Raw genomic sequence first — 26,386 nt, forward strand, 5'->3', positions numbered from 1 at the left:
TGCGTCTGAAAATAACTGGTGATGTATGCGCCGCTGCAAAGTGGTTGACTCACCTTGTGTTGTGTTTCAGTTGACCTCTGGTGAGACGAGGAAAACGGTGTGTGAGCGTATGTGTGTATAGCATGCATGCAACAGCGGAAATGTGTCTGTGGCACATTATGTAACCAGCCAGGCTGCACTGCAGCGTACGGTGCTTTAAAGCACAACACATACGTGAACAGAACCATACAAGGTTGAGAAATCATGAGATAGTTGCGCTAAAGCTCTTAGGTTGCAGTAATTTGATTTTGGACTGGAGGATGAGAAGAGAAGCATGTCATAGCCAAGGAGGGAGGTGAGAAAGAGAACAGTGTGAGTAAGAGCTCAAGAAAAAAGAAATTTATCTGCTGTTTTTACCTGTAAATATTTCATTTCATTGCGTCTTTCTCTTCTCTTCTCTTCTCTTCTCTTCTCTTCTCTTCTCTTCTCTTCTCTTCTCTTCTCTTCTCTTCTCTTCTCTTCTCTTCTCTTCTCTTCTCTTCTCTTCTCTTCTCTTCTCTCTATTGTTTCTTTGTCCTTGACCTCCTCCTCCTCACTATGCTTCCCCTTTTCCTGTGTGTATCAGCTGATTGTGTGTCTTTGCACTTGACTAGGAAGTGGGAGGCTGAGGACGCATTGACACATTGATCTGTTTTCTGAACAGTCAACAGGCGTATGCTGAAATGCAAACGTCCATTCATGCAGATAGACACTCGTACCTCCTCCTTCTCTTTGTCTGCCTCAGACAAACACACAGCCTCATCACTATGACCCACACAACTCTAATTACACCTCCGTGCGATCCATCTCTCCCTTTCATCGCCTCTTTACTTCACCTCAGCTCCCGGGTGTTGTGAAAAAACCGTGTGTGTGTGCATTTGTGTGTAATAGAGGGGGTCAGAGATGAGCATGTGTCTGTGGTGGTACAGTGAGGAGTGCTGCAGGCCTCAGACTGTGTTTTTTAGATGTTCTATTTTAAAAAATGAAGAAAAATCACAGTTGAGAGCCGAGTAATGACTTCCCACCTGGGGGGATGCCACAAAAGGAACGACAGAGGAGGGGGAGAAAATAGGGGAAAGGTGGTGAGCACAGGCAGGATATGGACCTAAATGAAGTGCTGTGAAAAGCATCGATGGGCCTGATGTGGAATTATTTGAATGGATTGCTGTTATCTTTTGCCATCTGGTTTAAATTGAAACTCATTCATTCATGTATTTGGTTCTTTTTGCTGTGTAACGACTTCCTACCTGTCTGTTTATCTACTAGTCCTCAAAATAGAGTAAATGTCTTTGGTATTCAACATTTAGTATGAGAGAACATTAAAGTAGATGCCAAAATCATCAATGTATACCTGATGGATTACCTGATCACCGTTCCACACTATTGATCGGCAGTTCTGCTCATGTCAGAAACATTTCTTTGTGCTAATTTAACAGATTAAATCCTAACACTTTAAGTATTTAAATTAGGGCTGTCACAGTTAATGCTTTAATGCTCTGTCTTAATTTAAAATTAATGATATGTTAATTATATTTAATTGCATCAATCGTGTTTCACTGTTTATCCTGCTGGGCATCTCTTGTGGTTGAAGAATTTTAAACAGAGAATTTAAACTATGTGACATGAAATGTGTCTGTGTAACTTTAGAAAAAAGGGATAACACATTACTTTCACATAAAAAAACAAGTTACATATATAAACTATGAAATGCACTCTTTCTCTGTTCAATGAAGATGGTATTTTCTGCTGCAGCATTACTTTGACCAGTAACTTATGATTCAGAAAACATAGATGTTTTTGCATTACTCTTGTAATTGTTCTCCGTTTATGAAGCTATTGCAGCCTACAGTTGCATATTTTAGATTTCAATAATTAGTATCACTGAACATTGTTGTATTGTGACCTCACTGAAACATATGTAACGCTGTGATATATGAAATGATTTTACCTTTTTATTTTTTTTTTCTGCCAAAACCATAAAATCTTTAGGACATCCTTTACCTAAACCACACTGACTGTTCTGTGCTGTAGTCAGCTGCATCATAATCCACAATCCTCGGCTGTATAAAATTACTGTCACTTAATAAATCTCCATTAAATCCTTCTGTTTTTGTTTTGAGGTGCATGCTCACAGGGGACCAGCTGCTTAACACAGGTGTGCATCTGTGTTGTGCCTCTGATCTCTTGCTAGCTGGGTTAGGTACTCGCTTTATGTGTTTTCTGGCAGAAATTACACTTTTAAAAATTCATGTTTCAAATTTATTTCTACTGATTACACTGCAAATGATATATTGCAGGTTTGTCTTTTTAAATACCCATAAGATGGCAGGTAATGCCAGCTGGGTTTAATTACTGATTCAAACTATAGTCATTTGAGACTCAAAAGCTTCTTAATTTACATCAGGTAATGTCATCTGCTGCAAGGGGTGATTGCTGACCGCGATTTACACAAATATTTCGGCTTTCACTGGCAGTTAAAGCGCTCTGTTTGATTCAGACACCACAGTATTAGCAGCATTGCACAACACATTATCAGCCAGCTGATGATATGCAGTGAAAGTTATCTTCAGATTGCTTTTGAAGGTGCTGAACCTTTTTGACTCTGATTTCACTAACCCCCAGGGACAAACTGTATGCTTGTATTGCTGCAACCGTCAAGAGCATACCGACAGTAAAATGTATTCCTCCTATCTGTTGTTTAGTTCAGCACATTTGTACTGTGGAGTTTAATGAACATTGCAGCTTCTATGGTTTCCTACTGTAGCAAGGCTTGGATTCGATTTATTTCATATCTTGCAGGTGCTTTTTCAGGTAACTGGAGGCAATTTTGGAGAAATTACAGCTTCATTAACGAGAGTGGCTGTAGTGACAGAATGAATGGATAAGTAGAATAGGAAAGTGAAGCGAGGAAGTAGAAAGGAGAGAAATCCCAGACCTTGCCACCATCTGCACCCTGTTTTGTCAGTAATCTCCTCACTGTTGTGTAAGGCCTTTGCCACGACAAGCCCTGATTTCTTTGTCACTCTCTCTGTCACACAGTTGTCACTAGTTTTATTAATATGCACAAAGCAAATTTTCCCTCCATATCTCTTAACACGTCATGCAATGTGTTGATGAATCACATCCCTGTTTTAGGAATCAAACAGTGGATGGTTGGATGTTTAGTCCTCTGAGCATTTGTGTTGTGTTTCGATAGTGTTAGAGGAGATTGGGAGCAGAGGTCCTCAGAGAACACCAATTACAGGGAAGTAGGGCAATATGACACGTGACCTACACTTCAAGGCACAAACACAAACACAAATGCAGCGAACATGAAACCAGAAAAGTATTGAGCTGTAGAGCAGTTTTGGTGAGTGAGTGAGTGACTGTGTGCGTGTTCTTAATCCTATTACAGATCAGCCGCTGCACACTAAAGAGTAAAAGCAGGAAGAGAGAGAGAATGAGAGGAGGAAAAAAAATAACATTGAGAGAGGGGTTAAATTACATCAATTAGTATAAGTATATAATTCACATGCTTAGCACCTTGTCAGGTAACTGTCAATAACAGTGCTGTTCCATACTGAGGTTCATTTTCAATGACAGGAGTGAATTTAAATGACTGAAAGACAATTAACACATTATTTAAAGACAAGCTAAATGTCATTATCTTATTTTAGTAGCTGCTTCTTCCACCTCTTACTCATTGATTAGGTGTCACACTAAGTTGATCTCCCAGAACTTTTATGGGGACGTGAGTGGGAAGAGAGAAGTAGGGGAAACAGAAAGATTAAAGAAGGGAGTGTGGTGATGGGGTCTCTGGTGTCGCTACACTGCAGAAAGTTGGGTGGAGGATGGGGGTGGTTATGCATATCTAAGAATGTACAGTACACATCCGCAGTCAGATATTTATTTTAATGAAGTGTTAAGTGCAACTGAAAACACTTCACCTATGTGTGTGTCTGCCTTTCCATTTTCTCTGAAACTGTACACGGTTTTGTTTGCATACATGACTGAAAAGTATCTTCTACCATTAGAATGCAAGCAAGCACAGACACACACGCCCTCCCCATTTTGATCAGATGAAAGCTGTCACCACATTAGATGCCATACATCTTTCATCTTCAATTAGTCATCCATCATTGCTCATCACTGTCTCGGGTTTCCCTTCTCTGCCATCTGGAGGATAACTTCACCCAAGCCCCGTTTGCAGAAATACCTGTACATCTGCTTTGTTTTACAGATCTGTGAAGACGAGGATCTAGAAACAATGATGTAGAACAAACTTTACAGCTGCCAACCCCCAAAATATTAATGCCATGACTAATATCTTCGTAGATGGTTGATTTGATCAAACCTTTATTTAACAAGAAAGTCCCTTGAAAGTAAAATTCCCTTTGTGAGGGGATTATAAATGACATAGGACAAAATAAAAGTACATTAAATCAACTCAGTGACTACAGATGCACAAAACAAAATACAGCTTAGGAATAGCAGTTGCACATCTTTTGATCAGCGCTTTGAATTGTCTGTGGGAGACAAAGTCATTAAGCTGTAGTGTGTTCTGGCGGTTATTCAATGACCAGAACAGGAGACGGACTTTGTGGCAAGTTCAGAGCAAATCGTGGGCACCCTGTAGAGCAGCCATTTAGATGAGTGAGAATTATGACAGCTACTGGTAAGTGATAGAATATTGCTTTGTAAATTAAAAATATGCCAGTATTTGTGTCTCTTTAGGCTTAATAAAGTCCAAGGAACCAAGTCAGTAAGTGTACAGTGATACGGAGTCTAGACAGCAAAGAGTAGAGGCAGCACCGTGCATATAAATTATGTCCCCATACTCTAAAACACTTCAGAATGTAGCCTATGCAAGCATCCTCCTAAATGCGAAATTACAACAGGCCCTATTTAATAATAAAATAATGTAATAAAACCCAGCCTGATGCACAGTTTTTTCTCTAGCTGTTCAGTATGCACTATGCGGAGAGCCTATCATCCACCCAGACATCCAAGTAACTGTTGGAAGAAACTTGTTCAATTAAGTCCCCTCCTAAAGAATGAATGCCAGCAATAGCAGAGATCTGGGAGTGAGCACTGAAAAAGATCAGAAATTTAGATTTCTTAGCATTCAGAGAAAGTGCAATGAGCCCTCCAGCTACTGAAAGGCAGTCTAGTGCTGAGAGGCAACTGAATCGACTGCTGTGTCATCTGCATAAAGATGCACTTTAGTTATAAGCAGGCCCTGCCCAATGTTATTTAAGCAAAAAAAAAAAAGAAAGAAGGAAAATTAAACTGGACCTAAAACTGAGGCTTGGACAACTCCTTTAGAGATGTCCATAAAGTTAGACTAGTGTCCATCTGCAGAACACACGGTGTTCTATCAGCTAAATTGTTCCTGAACTCTTCCATAGCTTTGTCACCCATAGCGATGTCATGGAGTCTGCTCAAGAAGCAGCTCTGGTCGACAAACTCAAATGCCTTGGACAGATCAACATACAGGAAAGCACAATACTACTTTCTGTCCAAGGCATTGATCATGTCATTTGTTATCAAAATAGCTGCTGTTCTGATACAACGACCTGATATAAAGCTCACTAAGTTTCAATAAGGATAATATTGTTAGCAAAAAAATCCTTCAATTGCAGATTTACCTGGGATTCTAAAGTCTTTGCAAGGATAGGAAGTTTGGCTCTAGGCTGACAAACAAAACATACAAACATTGGGAACAGCTGCGCACATGCTGTAATGAGCATATCTATGAACAAGAATAATAACACAAAAGAGCACAACAGTGAAGCAACACTGTTTCATTATATTTCAACACAGGCTAGTAGCAGAGTGCATCATTGTAGTCTGTACTACTGGGTAAACATACCAGCAGACTCACATTTTTTTATGTCTTGTATCCATTATGGCTAAACTATGCTTTTCCAGTCATTTTTAGTTTTTTTTCCCTGGAAATCATCTCCAAATCAGTGTCTCACCATCCCCCCAGGGAGTCCGACTCCCACTCTTGGTACCACTGATGCAGAAGAAGAAAACAATCAAAAGCTAGATACAAGCCAAAACACGCTGCTGCACATTGGACATTAACACCACTGTGCTCTTTATTTGTCAGACTCCTTCTCATGTCCAAATGATGCCTCGACCCCTTTCAGGCTCACTGGTGTGATGATCATCTCTTGTTGTTTACAGACAACCCAAGAAAAATAAATGAATTTAGGAGACAGAGAAGAGGGAATGGAAAATTGTCTGAGAAAAGGAGACAAAAGAAAAAGGTCCATTCAGGTTTTCCAGTTCATTTTCTATTTTCAGTATTTTTTTAAAATTATCTCCCTTTTCAAGGAAAACTTTCAATTTAAACTTTCCCATCTTCCATTTTAGTTGCTCAATAGGCATTTTAATGGACTATACAAAATACACAAAGCACAGGAACGTTCATAGAATAAAATGAATGAGAAAGCAATATCAGTGGGGGAGTATATAAGAAGTGAGTTGAGGGTAAGTGACCAGAATTTGACTTGACTGGTCAACTAGCATTTCAACACTCCCAACAATAAAACGGCATGCCTTTAATATGTGCAAACTATTGTTCCATTTCATTTATGCCACTAATCATATATGTTCTCTTCAGGTCAATGCAGCTTAGTTTTTGTTCTTTTCATCTCTGTTTTCTTCACCTTCTTTGACCACTAACCCCTCTCAGTGCATTTTCCCTCTCAGCTCCTGGTTCTGGAAAGATTTGCACTAAATTTTCCATGAATTTTGTTCTTTAATCCAGCTCAAAGACTTTTTCTCCGCATAAGTAGTTTTCACACAGATTTAAAACTTGAAACTTGTTTAAAACTTTTTAAAAAATTTTTTATTTATTATTTTTTTTTGCCTAGCCTCATCTCTCATGCCTGTCTTACTTTCACAGCCATAGCAATGTTGGTTCCTTCCTCTTCCACCTCTTCTGTCTCTCCACTCTTTTTCTCTTTCATCTTCTATGTCTAACTCTCCCTATTACTACTCCCTCTGTGTGCTTTTGTGTACTTACCTTGGGCCAGTTTCAGAGTTTAAGTGCACTTAATAAGGACCTAATACCTCATTAAAAACTGAACACTAAAAACCTGCAGTACGTAGAATAAATTTTGCATCAGTTGTTATCACATTTGTTATCTTAATCTCTTTTTTTGTTACATCACGAGCTTTATATCTTGGGGGTTGACAGATTTTTTATTATATGATTTATTTAAATAATGTTTGTGCATATAATCAGACTTTGTAGAGTGTCTGCCTCTGTGGTTAAAATTGACCACATCTTGCATTTGACATCATCACATGATGGAAGAAGGGTATTGTTTGTCAGAATAAAAAGAGTATTTAAATCATTGTTTTTTCTTTTGCAGGTCTTTGTTTTATGTCATGTATGTAAGGTTGTCTTTTCGTCTTCCTTTCAGATAATAAATCAAATCAGGCATGTTAAAAAGATTTTTTTCCTGAAGTCCCTGCGTACCTTTTGCCAATTTCTGTTAATAGAATCTCTAAGTGCTTTCTTTCTATTTGTTTATATTGGTGCGATGCAGCAGTTCCCAATCTATTTTTTAGATTGTGCCACAATGTAAACTGTAGAATATAATTTAGAAATCACAGAGGATGCAACTCTTCCTTGCAATGGTTATGTTTGTTTACAGTCATTATGCTACTTTGTGAATAACACTGTGGTAACAACTTGTTGACGCATACAGCATCTTTAAAACTAACACTAAAATACCCATTTTTCCCACTTTGGGTGCTGCCCTTTTGTTCCGAACACTGTGGGCAGTATGCGATGATTCTGTTTGGACTGATGTAGTAATGGCAGAAATTACCAAGTGGCAGAGCTGGTCTGAGGGTTTCTTTAGCCACACTTATACATGGTGCAACAAGAAATTTCCCTAAGCAATTTAAAAGTCTTTGGCTTCAGATGTATAGCACTCAGTTTAAAAGCAGCTGCACAGTGCCCAAAAAGTAATGATGCGTCTACTTCTTTCTCCCCATTTCTCTGTCCCACACACACTTATGCTTTTCCTCTTTTCCTCTAGTCTAGGGTTGTTGCCTGCATGACGGCGATCCTCAGTCAGATGGATGATCGTCACTATGATACATACATAGAAACCTTCACTGTTCCTGATCTTGTAGTAAGTGCACACAAGAGCCTGCAGATGTCTGTTATATATGCACTGAGGGATAGATACAAAAAGCCGTATTGCATGAACATATAGTTGCATACTTACATGCGCTTTCTTCTCGGTCGCAGGACTTCCTGATGGAGTCCTTCATACTTTTCAAGGACCAGATTGGGAAACATGTGTATCCCTCTGACTGGATGGCCATGATCATGGTACAGAACAGGTAATATACTAAAGGAGTACGAAGTTACATGGTTCCAGTTCTGTTTCTGTACCTGAATGTATACCACAGCTGCCTCAGGAGGGCTGCTATTGGGCCCATGAGGCTTGGGTGTTCATTTTAAAGGATTGTCGACATCCACAGTGACTTGTTCATCCGCAAAAACCCACACAGGGATAAGTTAGAGATAGTAAAGCTGGGATCAGGGCTGCGATGATGAAAATGGCTGATGTGACAAATGTGTGTGTACAGTATGTGTGTGTGTGTGTGTGTGTGTGTGTGTGTGTGTGTGTGTGTGTGTGTGTGTGTGTGTGTGTGTGTGTGTGTGTGTGTGTGTGTGAGAAAGAGAGAGAGAGAGAAAGCTGAGTAGAGTGAAAGCTATCAGGGTGTTTTTGTGATGGGAGCAAGACGAAAGGCTAAAGCTGTGTCAGAGGAAAAGGCAAATGGGTAAAAGTGGAAATGAAGTAGAAGAAAAGACAGGTTGATAAGGAGTCTTGGGTCAGGGAAGAGATGTGCAGATATAACGAGAAAGTCCCTCTTAAAGGAAGAGGAAAGAAAGAGCGGAATGAGAGGCAACGGCATTTGGCTGGCAGGATAATGATGACAGATAGTGTTGAAGCAGAAAGAGACTAGGAACAGTTTTGCTACTTAACTTGTGAAATGCATAAAGGCATATTTCACTGATATACCTGCACACAGTGGTTAAGCTGCTATCATGATCCATCCCTGTGACAGAAGGTTTGAATCTGAAGCAATATTACAGTCTTATGTGAAATAGTAGTTTAAAGGTAGGAGCTCGAGCAGCTGTCAAAGCCGAAATTCTTTGATAAAATAACAAATAACTTAAATCTGTAATAACGCAGACCTCCTTTTTTCTGCTGTTACACATTGTCTTTTTTGGTTATTTGATTATTATTATTCATTCCCTATAGAAACAAAGGGTAAAAAATCGGGCATATTTTGGCAACTGAAAAAATAATAATGAAATGATCTATAATAATAATGATGATAGATCGATAGATTACCAGTACTTACTATTGTACAATGATTAAAACATATTCATATTACTGTTTTGTTGTGAAAACTTCAGAAATTCTATAAGATATCTCTCATTTAACAAACAGATCTATGTGGAATTACACAACCAATACTCCTTTTCTTCATATTTTTAGCTAATTGTGTCTAATATTTTATTTGAAAGTTTTAAATTTCACAGTTTCATCTCCTAAGTGAAAAGGACATGCTTGTAAAATTGCAATATCCATGTTTGTTCCGTTTATGCCTTTTTATGTGGAAAACAGATTGAGTCAAGTTTTGTTATTAAGAAATTTAAGCTTTAAGGATGTTCACAGTTACGAATTTTTAATGACGTCCTACATCAGACATTCAAAATTACAGTTTGTTTTTGTAATTTTCTTGCTATATTTGTGTGTTTCAAAAACATGGGAGAAAAAAATGCAAATATGCAGGAAAAAATCCATAAAATTGCAGCTTTGTTTTTTCACAATGTACCTCAGCGATCAACTGCTACCATGAGATTTGAGTTGAGTCATGAGTCTGACTGTGTTGACACACCTTGATTGTGTTTACAATATGTGTACGTGTGTGTCCATTAGAGTGTTTCTGAGAGCCATCAACACCTACGCCGACACTATGAACCAGAAATTCCTCAGTAACGATGACTTTGAAGTACAGGTAGGTGTTTGTGTGAGAAGTGTTTTTAGGCTTTATCCCTTATCGATTGCATTGATGTTATTGTTCCTGTGCCACTTTTAACACAAATCTCAATGGTCTCTTCCTAAATTCCGATTTTCCTTCACTCTTTCTCCCTGTCTAGTTGTGGAATAACTACTTCCACTTGGCGGTGGCTTTTATTACTCAGGAGTCTCTGCAGCTTCAGCATTTCTCTCCAACCAAGAGGAACAAGATTCTGGCCAAGTGAGAGTAGAACCATTTAATTTCCCTATTTACCACACCTACTCTCTCTGCACTAATGAAACACTCAGTGATTTGCGATCAATTTCGGAGACTGCATTTACTGTTTGTTCGCCCACTACCTATTAAACCCCCGTGTTACCTGTAGAGAGACATTCAATTTAGTTCACGGTGAGGCAGAGTAGTGCAGCATTATCTTCCCCACTGGGTTGTTCAGCTTCTGTAGGTGAAAACAACAGTATTGATTAAGACACTGTTTCTAAACTCAGGGGCTGATTTCTCCTTCTGTCTGTGTTTCTGTGTTTTCCCTCTCTCACTCTCTCCCTCTCAAACACTTTATTTCAGATATGGTGATATGAGAAGCCTCATTGGCTTCGCAATTCGAGACATCTGGTACAAACTAGGTAAGAAAATCAAGTTTGTAGTGTAAAGTATGATTGCACTGCCGCTTGTGGATATGATTGCACTCCATGACACCACCAGGAGTGTGGGGAATCTGTGTTTTTCTATGTAGCATGGTGGCAAAGGCTTACTATGTCAGCACTATTTTACAGTGACAAACATCAATATAGGACTATATTTGTCTCTATAAATAAAACTCAGTGTTCCTTGGTAGTCAGAGAAAGTTGCATGTACAGTAATGTGGCAGATTCTCTAAATAGGAGAGTTGAAAGACCTTATTGCAGATGGAAGACAATTTAATTAAATTAGGCTTGTGAAGCTACATTAGCATAAGTGGAAGGTGGTGAACATGCTGTAAGGGGTCAGATAAGATATTACCTGTTCTTTTAAAGTGCATGTATGTATGTCTTTTAGGCAGTCATAAGATCTGTTTCATCCCTGGGATGGTGGGCCCCATCCTGGAGATGACCTTGATCCCTGAGGAGGAGTTGAGGAGGGCCACTATTCCCATCTTCTTTGACATGATCACCTGTGAACATGCACAGTTTGGAAACTTCCACAAGGTACATCCAGACATACAGGAACGCAAATATAGTATAGATACTGAAAGACTTCCAAAGACGGTCACATGCAGCATTTACATCTGGGGACATAAGCATAAATGTGAAACAAGTCACTTCACAAAATCCACACTCACACAGAAACACTGGGACATACTATTGTCCTCCATCGATTTCCTGTGAAGCTGCACATAAAAGTAAAGGAGACACCTTAATTATGCCTGCATAATTGATTTTTTCTTCCATTGCGCCTCTGTTTTGCTTCCTCATCTCCCTTTTCTCTATATATTTGTTTTTTCTCCCCACCTTTGTTCTCTTCTACAGTTTGAGAATGAGATCATTCTGAAGTTGGATCACGAGGTGGAGGGTGGAGGAGGAGACGAGCGTTACATGCAACTACTGGAGACCATGTAGGCCTTAGTATTAGAATATATCCAGTTATAACATGGTATAAAATGGTACAAATTAAAATGTTATGTCCAGTGCCTTGCTATTTTCTCAGCAACTAACTTTCAGAGTGCATTTCCTGCTTGCCTTCGAGAATGTAACATTGAACACTTGTCATAAGTTTCTGAGTAACAAGGCAAAACCTTTTCAGACATCTCTGATGATTAACTTGTGCGTGCTTGTCTGCCAGCTTGTTGGACTGTGCTGCCCAGAAACCCACGCTGAAGCCGCAGGTGCAGCACTTTGTCTCCTTGGTGAAGGGACTCCTCATTCGTCTCCTTGACTACCGCACCGTGATGAGCGATGACAGCCGCAACAACCGCATGAGCTGCACTGTCAATCTTCTGGTGAGTCCCACCTTCTTTGAAAATCAGAAATGAGCAGGCGGGCTTGACCTTCGCCTTGCTTTTAAAAGTCTTGTTGGAATCATGATCTTGGCAGGTGCCACTTCCATATGAAAAATGTGTTCAAGAGGGCTTCCTAAAAGGGCAGTTAGTCGTGAACCCATGAAGAAACAGGACTAATTTAGAAGCTGGGTCTTAGAATTTCACCATATTGGTCTGAGCCTTTTCTCTGTGAGAATTTCATCATTTTTTGTTTTCTTCTTGTTTCACTGATACTCGCAGAATCTTTCAAAATCTCCCATATGCTGCGAGTCTGGCATACATCATCACAGATTTGCATTTATTGACACTAACCCTGTGATTCTTGTTCAGTACTTTGTAGTTGTAGCATTGAACCTCACAGTAAAGAGTTGCTGAGCTCAGACACACACATCGATAAACCCATCATTAATTGAAAGACTAATGTAAGAAGATACTACTAAGTGCGTTTGCTCCATTCAGATCTCACTCATACCGATATCATCCACACCAAAGCAGTCAGACTGATCAAGGAGCTTTTTACCAAACACTGATCTTATGTCTTCTCTCACATGCCAAAGTCTTTCTTTTCCTCATTTAATTTGTGTGCTGATTGATGTAAAGGAAAAGATTCATCTCTGTCTGGTCTCCAGCTGTTTGCAGTGGGTTGCATCAGCTCCTGTCTGTTCCAAACCCTTTCTCTTATGTGATCTCCTAATCAGATTCTCCCCCATGGTATTCTCAGGTTTAGTAATGGATCCCTTCTATCCACCATATGATCGTCTCCGCAGCAGATTAAATCACATCACTCCTCCTCGAAACCTTGTCTTTCTTTTTCCATGGAATTTCTGAGAAACATTTAGAAGGGATAATTTAACCATGAATGGGGGATTGTGTAGTTGTATCTGGTTGTGTGTATTTTTCCCCTAACAAGGAGGCTGCTGGTACATAGCAGATGTGTTTAGCTTGTAACCTGTAGCAGATGCCCATTAGCTTTTCCATTTTATTTGTGTGGCCAGCTGAAAAATCCTTTCTGCAGGCTAGCGAGGACTACTGCATTCTCTTGTCCATGCCACTCCAGGCTAGCTTCACTCAGGGATTATACACACACACGCACAGTCACACACTTACTTCTTCATGCAGACGCACCTTCAAACACACACAAATGTCCTTGTAAACATTAAAACATACAGAACGCTCCCTCACTTGGCTAACCTTGACTTATAAGGTTTTCAGTACAACTTTGTGATTCCAGGGTCAGTTTCATTGTCTCACAAGAGAATGTTAATATTGCAGATGTGCACACGTGATTATTTTTAAACATTTACAACTTCATAGTTCTGCTGTAGGTTTTATCAGCTGCTGTAGAAACGTCTGACCTCCTTCATAATGCTCACCCTACAACGGGAAATTGACTTATTGAATTTAAAACACATCAGTGCAATGAATGATATATCTTACTCTTGCTAAAATTAAGCAAATGCATATAAATATGCATACAGTATGCTTTGGCTTCCCAATAACTATTGCTATAAATGAGCTTGTTTTTTTTTTGTTTTTTTTTCATATTTCTATTGTGTATATATGTCGGTGCGTCTGTTTGTATCTATTATTTGTGCTGGTGATGCGAGGTGAGGTTACATCAGTTCGTTCCACTCCTCTGTTCTCTGTAGATGTCATTAAACTTCATTAAACTGGGAGTTTGTGCATTTTAACGAGCAAGTGTTCATGCACACACTCCCACACATTAAAAAACACACATGGGCAATCAGAAGTATATAGTGTAACATGCATAACGGACACATACAGCCATTTGGACAAACACTCAGCCATACAAATAACAAACTTACAGTCACTGCAGTCCTTCAGAATAATTTTCAAAATCTTCTTGCATGCAAACACACACAAACACACACACACACACACACACACACACACACACACACACACACACACACACACACACACACACACACACACACACACACACACACACACACACAAACAGTAACCCTACCTCTCTTTTTGTGTTTGCAGAACTTTTATAAGGACATCAATCGTGAAGGGATGTACATCAGGTATTTACATGCTAGATTTGACATGAAATATGTTTGAATGGTGCATGTTTGTGCTGTATGTGTTTGCATGTATATGCATGTCTGGAAGTGTGTACGTACGTGCGTGTGTGGCTCCATAATCTGACAAGGGATTATATGAGTTCTACTGAATTAATGTCAAAATCCACAGGATCAGCCCTTGGTCTGACTGGAGGGAGAACAGAGAGAGAGAGACATGATGAACACGAGGGAGGGAGGGAGGGAGGGAGGGAGGGAGGAAGAGGTGGAGAGATGGAGAAAGACAGGATGTTTACAGGACAGGGAGAGAGAGAAAGAGAGGAATACTGATCCCATCAGGTCCCACGGTGCATTTCTGGCAGTGGCTTTGAGACTCTAGTTATCTGGATGTGTGAATGTAAGCCTAAGTCAACGGTTGATCATCTGCCTTAGTCAGCTCTGTGGAGGATACAGTAACAGCTGGCTGGCTCACTAGTCAGTGTTAGCCAACAGACATAGTTTAATGCAAATGTGCATTTACTGCCTGTGTTATATAATAAGCCAGAGTGTGATATTGTAATGCAGTTATGCAACAATGAATAATGAAATCCTGCACTAATTATGTTATGACTCACTGTGTGCATAATGAAACATTTGCAGACTAATTACTTACCTATATACTCAAAATAATACTTAATGCATGCATCCTTGTGTGTGCACATCTATACATGATGAAACTTGTTCATTAGTGTTGATAATTTGTGAATACAGAACTCTGCTTCATTTTTGCAGATTCAGACAAAATAGTTCCCCAGGTGACCCGAGAACTGAGTGGTTGTGCTAACCATATCTGCACCAATGCCTTGAGCAGCAGATTCCTAATTTGATTCTGACCTTCCAGACCATTGGCTGCATTTAACTTTGCTGCACTCCGTACTGCAGTTCTTGTCTGTCTCCACTTACTAATGAATAAAAAAAAACATTTATCTAGTAGAATCCAACAAAAGAAAAATAAGAAAGCTCACTTGGATTTGCACTGGCTCAGTTTGGTCATGTCTATCTCCAAATTGTCTCTCAATACAAAAATTTGACAACTGTTATGTCCCAACTTACTCATGTGCTACTGTGCATTCTGTACTGCCTCCATGTTATTATGTACTGCATACTAATCATTATAACATCCCTCATTTTGCAATTTACTTTAATTAAACTTCAGGACACTTCTGCCAAATGAACATTTAATGTTATTTTTTGTTTTGTAAAATCTTTGTAGGGTTGTCTCACCACTCATTCTTTTAGCTCTTCTCCATTCCCCTTGTTATTGGAAAAAGGTATACATCAAGAGCACGCTAAAAAGGCTTAATATTCATTAACAGCATCTTTAGCTTGTGCACTATTTGTTGTTTTTTTGTCACATTTTTTGACATCCTAGAATTATATGCAATTGGGTCATTGCTCATGTCATGCTCATTCAAGATGAAATGCCATAATTTTCAACAGTCATTGACTGTACACCAGCCATTAAATTTAATTATAGGGCAACATTAAATTAATTTAGCATTCAAAGTTGACTTATGCAGACTTAAGTGCACTGTACGGAATGTTTTTGATTAGCATATAGTGTAGTAGAGTGAAAATCTAAATTTGGCTCATGAAAACCATGTCAGTTGTGAATAGACTGGGGTCCAGGCAGGAAGAAGGAGGACAGGAGTGTGAGCAGGGGGAAGAGGGACAAGGTGGGAAAGGACAGAAACCCACAGAAGGATGAGGAGTGAATGAAACAAAAAGACGATAGTGAAAGGTTAGATTTCAATATGCAGCACATAGATGAAAATAAGAGAGGGGCTGAAAATGTTTATTGTTTTTTTATTTTAACTCACACACAGCAGCTCGACCGTCATAACTAACAAACCAGGCAAACAAACAGAGAGAGCGAGTGTGAGGCAGAGTGATTCAGTGCAACATTTGCCATTAATCCTTCATTTACAGGTCTTGGGGTTGCCCAACAGTGGCATCTAGTGGAGTGATGTTTAAGTCACTTAAGAAAATGAATTTGACTTCTGTAATTGTGTTTGTGTGTCTTCAGGTACCTTTACAAACTGAGGGACCTTCACCTCGAGGGTGAAAATTACACGGAGGCAGCATACACCCTGCTGCTGCATTCTCGCCTGCTCAAGGTAAAACAAACACACACAAACATAAAGAAATATTTTCTTTGCTCATGCTGGCCCCGGTGTTTTGTTCTGCCTAATCACTAAGCTGCCACAAATGAGGCAGTTTTATTATTAGCTGATAAATGGTCGCTGTGTCACTGGCCTCCAAATGATGAAGCTCCAAGGTTAGTTTATGGCATAGTGTCAGGCACTGCAGCTAGATCACTATGGTGATTGATGCAGCACACTTGCACAGGCAGTTTGTGTGTAAGTGTGTGTTTTTGTGTGTGAGAGGATGTGCATGCATGTGTCTGAGTGTGTTTGACCTCTTTTGTCTCTTCATCTCTTTTATGGGGAACTTAGCGGCTCACGTAGAGGGACAGAGGAATGGGGGCATCTCTCGCTCTTTATCTTCTCTCTCTGTCTTGTATCATTACATCAAAGCAGTTGAACTCTACAGCCATTTTTATATTCTCCATTCATCTGCTGTGTCAGAGCTGTCATCCCTGTTTCACTTTATTGGAAAGAGCAGACTGCAACACACAACATGCTACAATTGTCTTTCTCACTATCCTGTACTTCATGTTTGTTTGTTTGCTTTCTAAATTCAATTTCTGTGTAATTTATGTAATAGAAGATAAACTACTGTCTCATTTATATTATAAATGCGTGCTTGTGTCCTTGTACACACTCTGCCTCTGGACTAATCTTGAGTTATTACAAGGAACTCTCAGTTTGAAATTCTTCTCTCATGTTGCATCGTTAAATGATAAATGGGACAGCAAAAATCAGATGGTCTTGACTACATACGAGGTTACTTGAAAAAGTTCTCTGCCTCACCAGAAAACATCACAAGACGGAGATTGTTCCGATATTATTATTCAACGTATTTACCCTTAATTTCAATGCAAGTGGTCCACTGATGTTCACTCTCCCTTTATGGAACATGATACTCCAGAAACTCCTCAACAGCATGGATGACTTCATCATTGCTCTGACAATGGCAACCACACAAGTGGGATTTCAGTTTGGGAAACGGAAGTCAGACGGTGCGGGTCAGGTTAGGAAGCTTCATGGGGCAACAGTTCAAAGCCACATTTGGCTGCTTTTACCACCTGTGTTGTGTGGACGAACACATTATCCTAGAGCAACAGCAGCCAGCTGAAAGCTTTCCTCTCCTTTTTTCTTTGATTGCCTCAAACATTTGACAATGTGGACAAAGATATAAGGCTTTATAGTACATAGTTATTCCCCTAAATGGAAGTTACACCCCCTCGTCACCAGGTGAAACTGAAAACATTTTGAAGTATCTTTGTATAATTTGCTTATGATGGTGGAATAATCACTAATTATTATCACTTTTTTTGTCTTTGGCTTCTCTCCAATGTGCCTGTCTTTATACCTGTCGGTATTCCAGTGGTCAGATGACATGTGTAGCCCCCAGTTTGAGCTCCACGGCTCCCAAACCCAGCGGCAGCTCAAGGAAACACTCTACGACACCATCATTGACTACTTTGACAAGGGCAAGGTGAGGATTGTTTTAGACTCTTTCACCCTCCTCTTTAGCTGTTCAATTTTTAACTGTCGACTCTCTCTTCACAAAGTAATGTGATTTTTGAAAAAAAAAAAAAACACATTTGGTTAGTAATCCAAAATCAGTTTTCGTAAAATATTTCACAAAAAAAGCAATGTCTTTAGAGGACAGTTAATCTTCCCTGCTGTTAATTTACATAACTTTTGAGATTTCTTTCGTGACATTTAAGGAGATTTCAGTGCTGTTGTTTTGTAAAATGCTGCTCTCCTGTTTCATACCTTTGTAACAATGAGACATTGTTGCAATCACACAGTCATCTTTGCAGTATGTTGGTGTCACATTCATTCTGTATTCTCCATGAGTGTGTCATGTTCTCTGAAGCCGAGACAGAGACTTCTCTTCCCTCTACAGGGACTTGGAGACAGAGATTTTCATGAGATGAATTCCCACAACAACACCTGTTACTGATGTATTAGCAGGTGGTGTAATGAAGGACACTGTATCTGCTTCTTTCCTTGATGTATTTGTGTGTGTGTCTGTATTTAGATGTGGGAAGAGGCCATCACTCTGTGTAAGGAACTCGCAGAACAGTATGAAAATGAGATCTTCGACTACGAGTTACTCAGCAAGAGACTGGTAATACTTTACAGTCTCAAACCTTCCTGTCTTCTGTGCAGCAGTCGTGATCACATATTTTTCTGTTTTTCTTCCCTCAAAAATTCTCCTCTGAATTCCCTTCATAGATGTTTTTGATGTTCTTGGTTTAACAGGGCATTTGAAGGAAAGGAAGAGGTTTTTATTTCAGTGTTTTATAGCAGTAGTAACATAGCTCAATTAAATACTTCAGTAATATAAATGAAATATGCAGGCTATTCAAGAAGTTTGATTTGTTTTTTGCCGAGCTGTCCAACATTCTGCGTTCAAGTTGTAACTTGCACTGATAACTTCAGAACATACTGTTTTCAATAAGCGGTTTCCTTTCCACCATGTTAGTCATGTAACATTCATCCATGTTTAACGCTTCCTTGACACTTCAAATCCTCCTTTTAAATCAATCTTTTTCTCAAGAGATCTAGTTCGGGCCTCCTTAATTACCATATGACCCCAAAAATGTGATTCCTCATTGTCAGTCTTCAACTGTCTACTTCAAACTCTTCGTAGCCCTTCTCGCTTTGTCTTCTCACTTTGTCAGCTTCCTTCTTTCCTTCATCTTTGCTTTGACACCACAGCAGAAGTGATTCTCTCCATACCAAAATCCTGACTTGAGGTTTAGCACCACCTTCTCCTCTGTCTCCCCTTCACTTAACTCATCTTTTCCCCTCCCCAAAGAAAATTACACTTTTCTCAACAATGGAAAAACCCCTGTCTCTCTTTATATGACTGCAGCAGTGGCTCTCTCTGCTAATGCTGAATTTATGTGGTTATATAAATGACAGACATTGCCCTTGGATGGTGTGCACTTTTTTTCTGCATCTATCACCCTCACAGGCCCAGCATTCTGCTGAGGGTTGCTTTGTCATTGGCATGAGCTGATAAAACTGCCCCAGCTGCACCCAGTGCACATCTGAGACTCTCCCCTGAACACATCTTCTGTCTCTCTCTTTGTCTCTCTCTGCAGGAAAAACAAGCCAAGTTCTATGAGAATATTATGAAGATCTTGAGGCCTAAACCAGACTACTTTGCAGTCGGATACTATGGACAGGGCTACCCTCCATTCCTCAGGGTTTGCATTTATGTCATTGTTAATACAAATGAACATTATAACACTACATAGAAGCACTTTGTATTTTATAGAAATAAAACACGTAATTTTTATTGCCAAAAGAATATTTAGGCTTTTCAAAAACAGAGATTTACACTGTTCCCAAAAGTAATGTTAACTGCTTTCTTGTTTAAAAAAAAAAAGCATCAAAAAACTTTTTTCTATTATCAGCACTGAAGCTTAGCTATTTAAAATTGCAGCAGTCAACAAGTTTTTAAAAACACCATCAAGATGGTTGCCAGAATGGGACATAAGGTACCTTCAGGGAACATTGTAGATCTGTGGATTTCAGCAAACTGTAGAAATAAAATATTGCTCCTGTATTCATTAGATGTGTTAATGTGCTGTGGTAAGGAGTATGACAAAGTCAAGGACTCAGTTTTTAGAAGGGCAGTGAAAGGAGCCCACTTCTGTTCTCTAGATATATATATATTACTCTTGCATCTAGAGAACTGGCAGACATCCTGATTCTGGTACAGAAGTGGGCTTGTGCCTTGTTGGGAGAACATCCCGATTCTTTTTCATATACATATACATATATATATATATATTTTTTTATAATATTGCAGGATAAATTGGATGCTAATCTTTTCATTTTCTTTATTAACACCAGTTCATTTCACTTGGCTTCAGAACAAGGTGTTCATCCACCGTGGTAAGGAGTATGAGCGCAGAGAGGACTTCCAGAACCAGCTCATGAGTCAGTTCCCAAGCTCTGTGCGCCTGAACACAACCACCATGCCAGGAGACGATATCAGAAACTCTCCACTTCAGTGTATCCTTCAGACAGTGTAACACACATGGAAAAACACGTGCACAGAAAGCAGAAAATATAAATACTTTCCATGGTCCACAGCGTTCACAGGTACAGACACGCAAATCATAACTACACAATGACTTCGTAGTGTCTTTACGATTTCTAAGTAATTCAGTCGCTCAAGAAATCTGAAAGTAAATAGTGAGATTAACTAAGAACATATTTTTTCTGTAACACAATATCAGGGGAACTTTTTACCCAGAAACACAGTCAGACATAACCAGACATCAGATGTGTGAAATATTTTCATCCATAAGTTTTGACCTGAATCAAAATTTCATCATTTGTTGTACCTTTTGTTGCACCTCTGTGTACTAAACCCCACAGATAGAGCTCAGACACATGCCCCAACTATCAGTTTGTGCACCCCGACATACGAAAACTAAAATGTCGTCTATCATGCAGTGACAAATTTATTTCTGAGCCATCTGAAACAGACATCCAGTGTTTCACAGTGCAGCCCGTCCTCGAGATCCCTCCTCGTTTGAAGAACAAACCTGTTCCTGACCAGATCATCAAGTCAGTCTGATAAATGATAGTTATAAGATAAATGATAAATTATATGCCAACTCTTGAAAAAAATGGCTCTTCTATGTATGTTTTCCTCTTTTGTAAATGGTTTCTTTTATTTTCTTTGTTGGACTCTTTCCTCTCCTTTGTGTCTCTCTTCTTACACAATCTAGCTTCTACAAGTCCAACTACGTGCAGCGATTTCACTATTCCAGACCTGTGAGGAAAGGACCTGTGGACCCAAACAATGAGTTTGCTGTGAGTAGCTTTTTCTTGTTAAGTGAAAAGATTTATAACCACAGGGACTGTGAAAGCATTTCAGAAGGTATTGTGTTCTTGCTATAAGTCTGAAAAAAGGAGTTCCTGTTCTATAAAATAATAGGATTTTATTCAGCAGCAGGTTATGGTGCAATTATATGAGAAGACATGCATTTTACGCTTCATTTTCAGATGAGCATTTGAGATGCAGCATCAGATTCAGGTATTACTGTGGTGTATGACTAGATTAGATTACATCAAAATGAAATTGTGCAGCAAGTGTCTGGCAAGAGTTCCGTCTTTAATTCATGATATGGTATTGGGTTATAAGTATGCACCAGTGGCAGAGATTCATGTAACAGCTTTATTATTTTTCTCCCTTTCCTCCTTTTGTTTCAGTCCATGTGGATTGAACGCACAACCTTCACCACTGTGTATAAGCTGCCCGGGATCCTGCGCTGGTTTGAGGCTACTGACATGAAACATGTAAGCCAGCAGGGAATGTTTTCATTCCATGTTTGACCTGCATGTTTGCTGTGAGATATTGTCTCCAGTGTAACATGTTCCCCATCTCACCACCGCTGATTCAATTCCTTTTTCTTTCTTCTTTTTTGCTGCATTTTTTATTGTACCTCCCACACTTGACTCTGTAAAAACCCTCCATCTTTATTTCATCTGTGCCATACCCTCTTGTCTCAAATTTTTTTCCATCCTCCTTCCTTCTCCTCTTTCTGCCACGCTGCCTCCCTTCCCAGACTACCTTGTCTCCACTGGAGAATGCCATAGAAACCATGGACTCCACAAATGACAAGATTCTGACCATGATTAACCAGTACCAGGCTGACTGGAGCCTTCCCATCAACCCTCTCTCCATGCTGCTTAATGGCATCGTGGATCCAGCTGTCATGGGCGGCTTTGCCAAGTATGAGAAGGTAAACTGTTAAACTGTCATGGATCTGCACCCGTATTCCAAGCCTTACCGAAATAGTACTGTGTAGGTCAATTACTGACAAAAGTACTAGAGTTACATCTGAAATTTGTGATTATAGATTAATGGTTGTACAATTAGTCTTTGTTGTTATCTGTTGTCAAAGATGTGTCATGACTAAGCAGGACAATGATTCACCATGTGTGAGTAAGTCCTTAAAAAGTTTTAATAGAGACTGCATCAGTGCAAGACTCCCCTTTTATGATGAATTGACTTAAATGTATTTAGTATTAAAAACCAGTATCACCTCCAAAGGCTCTGAATATGATTAAAGTTTAATTTTGCAGTCCAAACAGTATTAAATGAATTGTACTTATTAGACTGTGTTGTGTTCATAGCTCAAAATATGTCTAGTATTCATATTCAGGCAGCATCCTGTATTATGATCCCACATACTATGCTTACAAAGTGCACGCCAGTGGAAAAGTCCGTTCTTAATGTTACAAACTGTCTGGGTGTTGAACATTTCCTCCGCATCAGGCATTCTTCACTGAAGAATACACCCAGCAGCACCCAGAGGACAGAGATAAACTGCTACGGCTCAAAGACCTCATCGCGTGGCAGGTGCTGAACATGTTATCACACATTCTCAGATACAAATACACAGCACATAGAGTTGGCTTTCTTTAATGTGGTTCTTCTGGTGACACCATATCATTTCTATTTATAGATCCCGTTACTAGGTGGAGGAATCTCCCTCCATGGAAAGAGGGTGACGGATGACCTGCGTCCTTTCCACGAGCGCATGGAGGAATGCTTCAAACAGCTGAAAAAGAAGGTGGAGAAGGAGTACGGAGTGAGAGAGTTGGTAAGAACTGGGGAAAAATGAGATGAGCAGCAGAGAAAAGAGAAAAAAGTAGGATAATGAGAGCCTTTTTACTGAAACTTGGTGTTTCGATCAACCAAAACATCTTGTTTTCTGCAAAACTGGAGTTACTGTGGCAAAGCTGTGCTAATTGAGCTGAAAATTAGCAGAACCAGGAGAATTTAAAGATCTGAATACTCACAAAACCCTTGAGTGGAGTTTTTATAGGGAATTTGTTCCTTTAAATTTGGATCAATTAAATCGGGGCGAACATGGTCATTAACTTCTAAATTGGCTCTGCCTTTCAGGAAGAATTAAACTAATGATAAGTTAAATGATGATATAGTGTTTTCACTTTTCTTTTGTCTCTGAAGATGCACTTCTGCTTTGTATTACTTCCACAACTCATCAATATGCAGTATATTGTTTAGACTTCTCTTCGTCTCTCCAGCCGGACTTGGATGAGAGAAAATCTACTCGTCCTCGCTCCATGCTGCGCTCCATTCGTCAGTCCATCATCTCGATTTCCTCTCTGCAAGGATCTGAATGTGGGACTCCAACCAAGTCCCAGGCAGACAGGTAGCATACACATTTGTGACTTTATCAAGTGATCTTAGTCTCAAAAGAATCAGAAAGTACATTGCAAGAATGAATCTGCATCTATGGGAAAAACTAATATACGTATCCTTCACAAAAAGCACTTCAACTCCAACAGAGATTTAAAAATTAGCAATTAACCCCTTTAATTTACTACTCACACCCTTCCTGCCTCCTAACAGGGACCTCCCTCCTGAGTCGCCGAACTCCTGGACCTCCAGCCTGCAGCGCTCCAGCGGCAGCGTAAGTACAGTAGAGGAGGGGGTGGTGACGGTGGGCGACACAGAGGTCAAACTGAGAAAGAGTAAGAAGAAGAAGAAACGGAGCAGCATGATCTTCATCTCAGAAGAAAGAGAACGAACGAACACACTGGACTGTAAACGGGTGAGAATTGGCAATAGTTGAATTAAAGAGGGGGATATTGTGAAAGAGAAGAGATGAGCCGGTCAGGTAGCATGTAAAGGGGCATTTAATCCCTGAAATGTGGGGTGTCATTGCTGAGTATTGCGTGATCTCTGTCTCCCTCTAGCTGTCCAAGAAACAGGAATTCCGCAGTGACACCAACTTGTCTGAGCCAAATGAAGGAAATGTGTTGCTGACCAACGCCAACTCCAGATCGCTGCCTGCCATCACAGGTGACAAACACACACAAATCTACCTGGAACTGAACAACACACTGTAAATGAGTTGCAGCTGTAAAATAAGGGCACGCAAAGCCATAGTAAAAGCCATGACCTCAGAGGAATAACTGTTTTTTGTTTTTTTTGTCTGTTTTGAAAAGCTGCCTGTAAGAAAATAACTCAAGCAAGGTCATAGCAGGATAATGCCTTTGCAGTCATTTGTGTAAATAAGAAACAAATTGGCAAGCTGGGGAATATAGCAGTAACAGCCTGTGCTAACACACTGTGATATGAGATAGCAAATTAGTTCATTAGTCATGTTGTAATTCTGTAATTTCAGAGTACCGTCATCCAGTTAATATTTTATTGTTTTAGTGATGCAACCCTGCACTTTAAAACGGTGCATCTGACTTCAGTTCACTGATGCTTCGCTGGCGTCCTGCCATGATCGGACCAGCTGAGCCAGCATTGACTGTGGTGTTAATACACTATCTCTGATTAGCACCACTAACTACAAGCTGTGCTGCCTCACTGAACATACACACAGCGCCACCAGTGTTGCCAGAGCGCAGAGGTCATCAGCAGAACAGCTGCAAGAGCACAATTAGTTACCAAAAAACAGCAAATGTCTGGCTGCAGGAAGAGGCAAAGGTTCTGTTGTAAGCTTGTAGTCAGTTCGACACAAACACTAAATCCTCAGTTGTTCCTGTCTGCAGGTCTGTCCTTGGCAGTGATTGGAGGGACAGAGGAGGCTGACTCCACCAGAGTCAGGAGAGACAGTAAGAGCATGTCTGTCTGTGTGACCTCTGACCGGACAGCAGACAGACGCTCAAAGGGCGTCATTAATCTGCTCTTCAAGTCCAAGGTAAATTAAGGAAGAGACCAACATTCCTCCATTGATTACACTTCCTATACCAGCTGGCATAGGGCAAAGGGTGGGCTGTATCCTGCACAGGTCACCAGTCCATCACAGGGCTAAAACAGAAAGACAGACAACCATGCAGGCTCCCATTAACACCAAGAAACCAACACGTTTTATTTTAACAGCAGACATTGGCTTGATATACAGAGCGAAGAGAGAAGATTGACATCACTCTCATGTCTATAGGAAGCTACAGCTGGGATGGCTGATCAAAGTGTGCTGTAAACACTGTCGACTGTATATACAGTAAAGGTGGACAAACCTTCTGTGATGCCACCTATAGGTTTCCTTAACAGCAGTTTGGTGGCTCCAGCAGTACTGACTTCTCCACACTCCTGCGTGGAGGTAAAGATGAAGATGGAGCATGAATGCAGCTGAGACAGGACTTAAAAACATCTCTTGTCCTTTGATTATCCTGTGACCTCTACAAGCTGTCACTCAGACTGAGCACGTTATTAACTATGCATGAATTTAAGAGTTTGCTGCCTGCTGCTGATTGGCCTTGTTTATTGTACTGACATGAGAGTAATCTCATTTTTCTCTTGGTAACAAGTGTCATGTTGCTGTTCGAACACTTTTGGCTTAAGGTTCTTGCCGTCTCTGCTGGAAAGGGGCAATTTAAGTCACAGACCTCTCAAGTCTACAGATTGCCTCCGTTATGATTTTGTTAATTTACAAGTGTAATTCAAGTTTCAAACCTTTTCTTTAACAAGAGTTGTATTGCAGATTTATCACCAGCATTATTTAATTAATTTCAAGTAATTTTAAAGTCTGAAAGCTCAGACTTTCCTGTTTTATTTGGACATATTTCAAGTTATTTTTCCCATTATTCATAACATAATACATGTTTTGTTTGTTTCAACAGAGCTCCAGATCTGAGGATGCAAAGCACAGTGATCCAGCCAAAGACAGTGGCAATCATTTCTGAAATATGTTATTTTAATGTCCTATTTCCACAACTGTTTAAAGGCATTTATTTTCCAAAAAGACCCAAACCTGCAGCTAAAACCCAAATGATGCACTCACCCTCTCAGTCTGCTTGTCAGTCTGCTGACAGTCTTGCTGTTGACTTAATATAATTGATTTTACCTATCAATAAAGGCTATTTTTGTTGAGTGACCTTTTTTTCTGGTAATTTAAATGATTCCTAGTGAAGCTAAATGCCATCTTACAGCTTTTCAATCAATTCTGCTTCTACGAGAACGAGCAAACACAAACCATCCCGCCGACCCGCTTGATTAAAAAGCTTCTTATTATACGGTTTTGAGCATTGTTGTGACTGAAGTTAATGAG

The 26,386-nt window shown here is 39.8% G+C and overlaps 1 protein-coding gene across 2 annotated transcripts in view; it reads left to right on the forward strand.

Annotated features, from left to right (window-relative positions):
• Positions 1-26,212, forward strand: part of LOC111575946 (dedicator of cytokinesis protein 2) — a 132,330-nt gene extending 106,118 nt beyond the window's left edge. For both annotated transcript variants that reach the window (XM_055016344.1, XM_023281391.3), the window contains exons 27-51: positions 8,061-8,156; positions 8,276-8,370; positions 9,984-10,062; positions 10,205-10,305; positions 10,648-10,706; positions 11,119-11,267; positions 11,589-11,674; positions 11,902-12,058; positions 14,111-14,151; positions 16,214-16,304; positions 17,698-17,808; positions 18,361-18,450; positions 19,433-19,537; positions 20,210-20,351; positions 20,831-20,912; positions 21,077-21,161; positions 21,561-21,647; positions 21,917-22,093; positions 22,630-22,713; positions 22,820-22,957; positions 23,406-23,533; positions 23,734-23,935; positions 24,081-24,186; positions 24,888-25,036; positions 25,959-26,212. In XM_055016344.1, coding sequence (XP_054872319.1) covers positions 8,061-8,156; positions 8,276-8,370; positions 9,984-10,062; positions 10,205-10,305; positions 10,648-10,706; positions 11,119-11,267; positions 11,589-11,674; positions 11,902-12,058; positions 14,111-14,151; positions 16,214-16,304; positions 17,698-17,808; positions 18,361-18,450; positions 19,433-19,537; positions 20,210-20,351; positions 20,831-20,912; positions 21,077-21,161; positions 21,561-21,647; positions 21,917-22,093; positions 22,630-22,713; positions 22,820-22,957; positions 23,406-23,533; positions 23,734-23,935; positions 24,081-24,186; positions 24,888-25,036; positions 25,959-26,021 — 2,703 coding nt within the window. In that variant the 3' untranslated portion in view covers positions 26,022-26,212. The remainder of the gene's footprint in view (positions 1-8,060; positions 8,157-8,275; positions 8,371-9,983; positions 10,063-10,204; positions 10,306-10,647; positions 10,707-11,118; positions 11,268-11,588; positions 11,675-11,901; positions 12,059-14,110; positions 14,152-16,213; positions 16,305-17,697; positions 17,809-18,360; positions 18,451-19,432; positions 19,538-20,209; positions 20,352-20,830; positions 20,913-21,076; positions 21,162-21,560; positions 21,648-21,916; positions 22,094-22,629; positions 22,714-22,819; positions 22,958-23,405; positions 23,534-23,733; positions 23,936-24,080; positions 24,187-24,887; positions 25,037-25,958) is intronic.
• The last annotated feature ends 174 nt before the right edge of the window (positions 26,213-26,386 follow it).

Source organism: Amphiprion ocellaris, chromosome 13 (assembly GCF_022539595.1).
Source record: "Amphiprion ocellaris isolate individual 3 ecotype Okinawa chromosome 13, ASM2253959v1, whole genome shotgun sequence".
In the NCBI taxonomy this organism is placed as follows: domain Eukaryota; kingdom Metazoa; phylum Chordata; class Actinopteri; family Pomacentridae; genus Amphiprion; species Amphiprion ocellaris.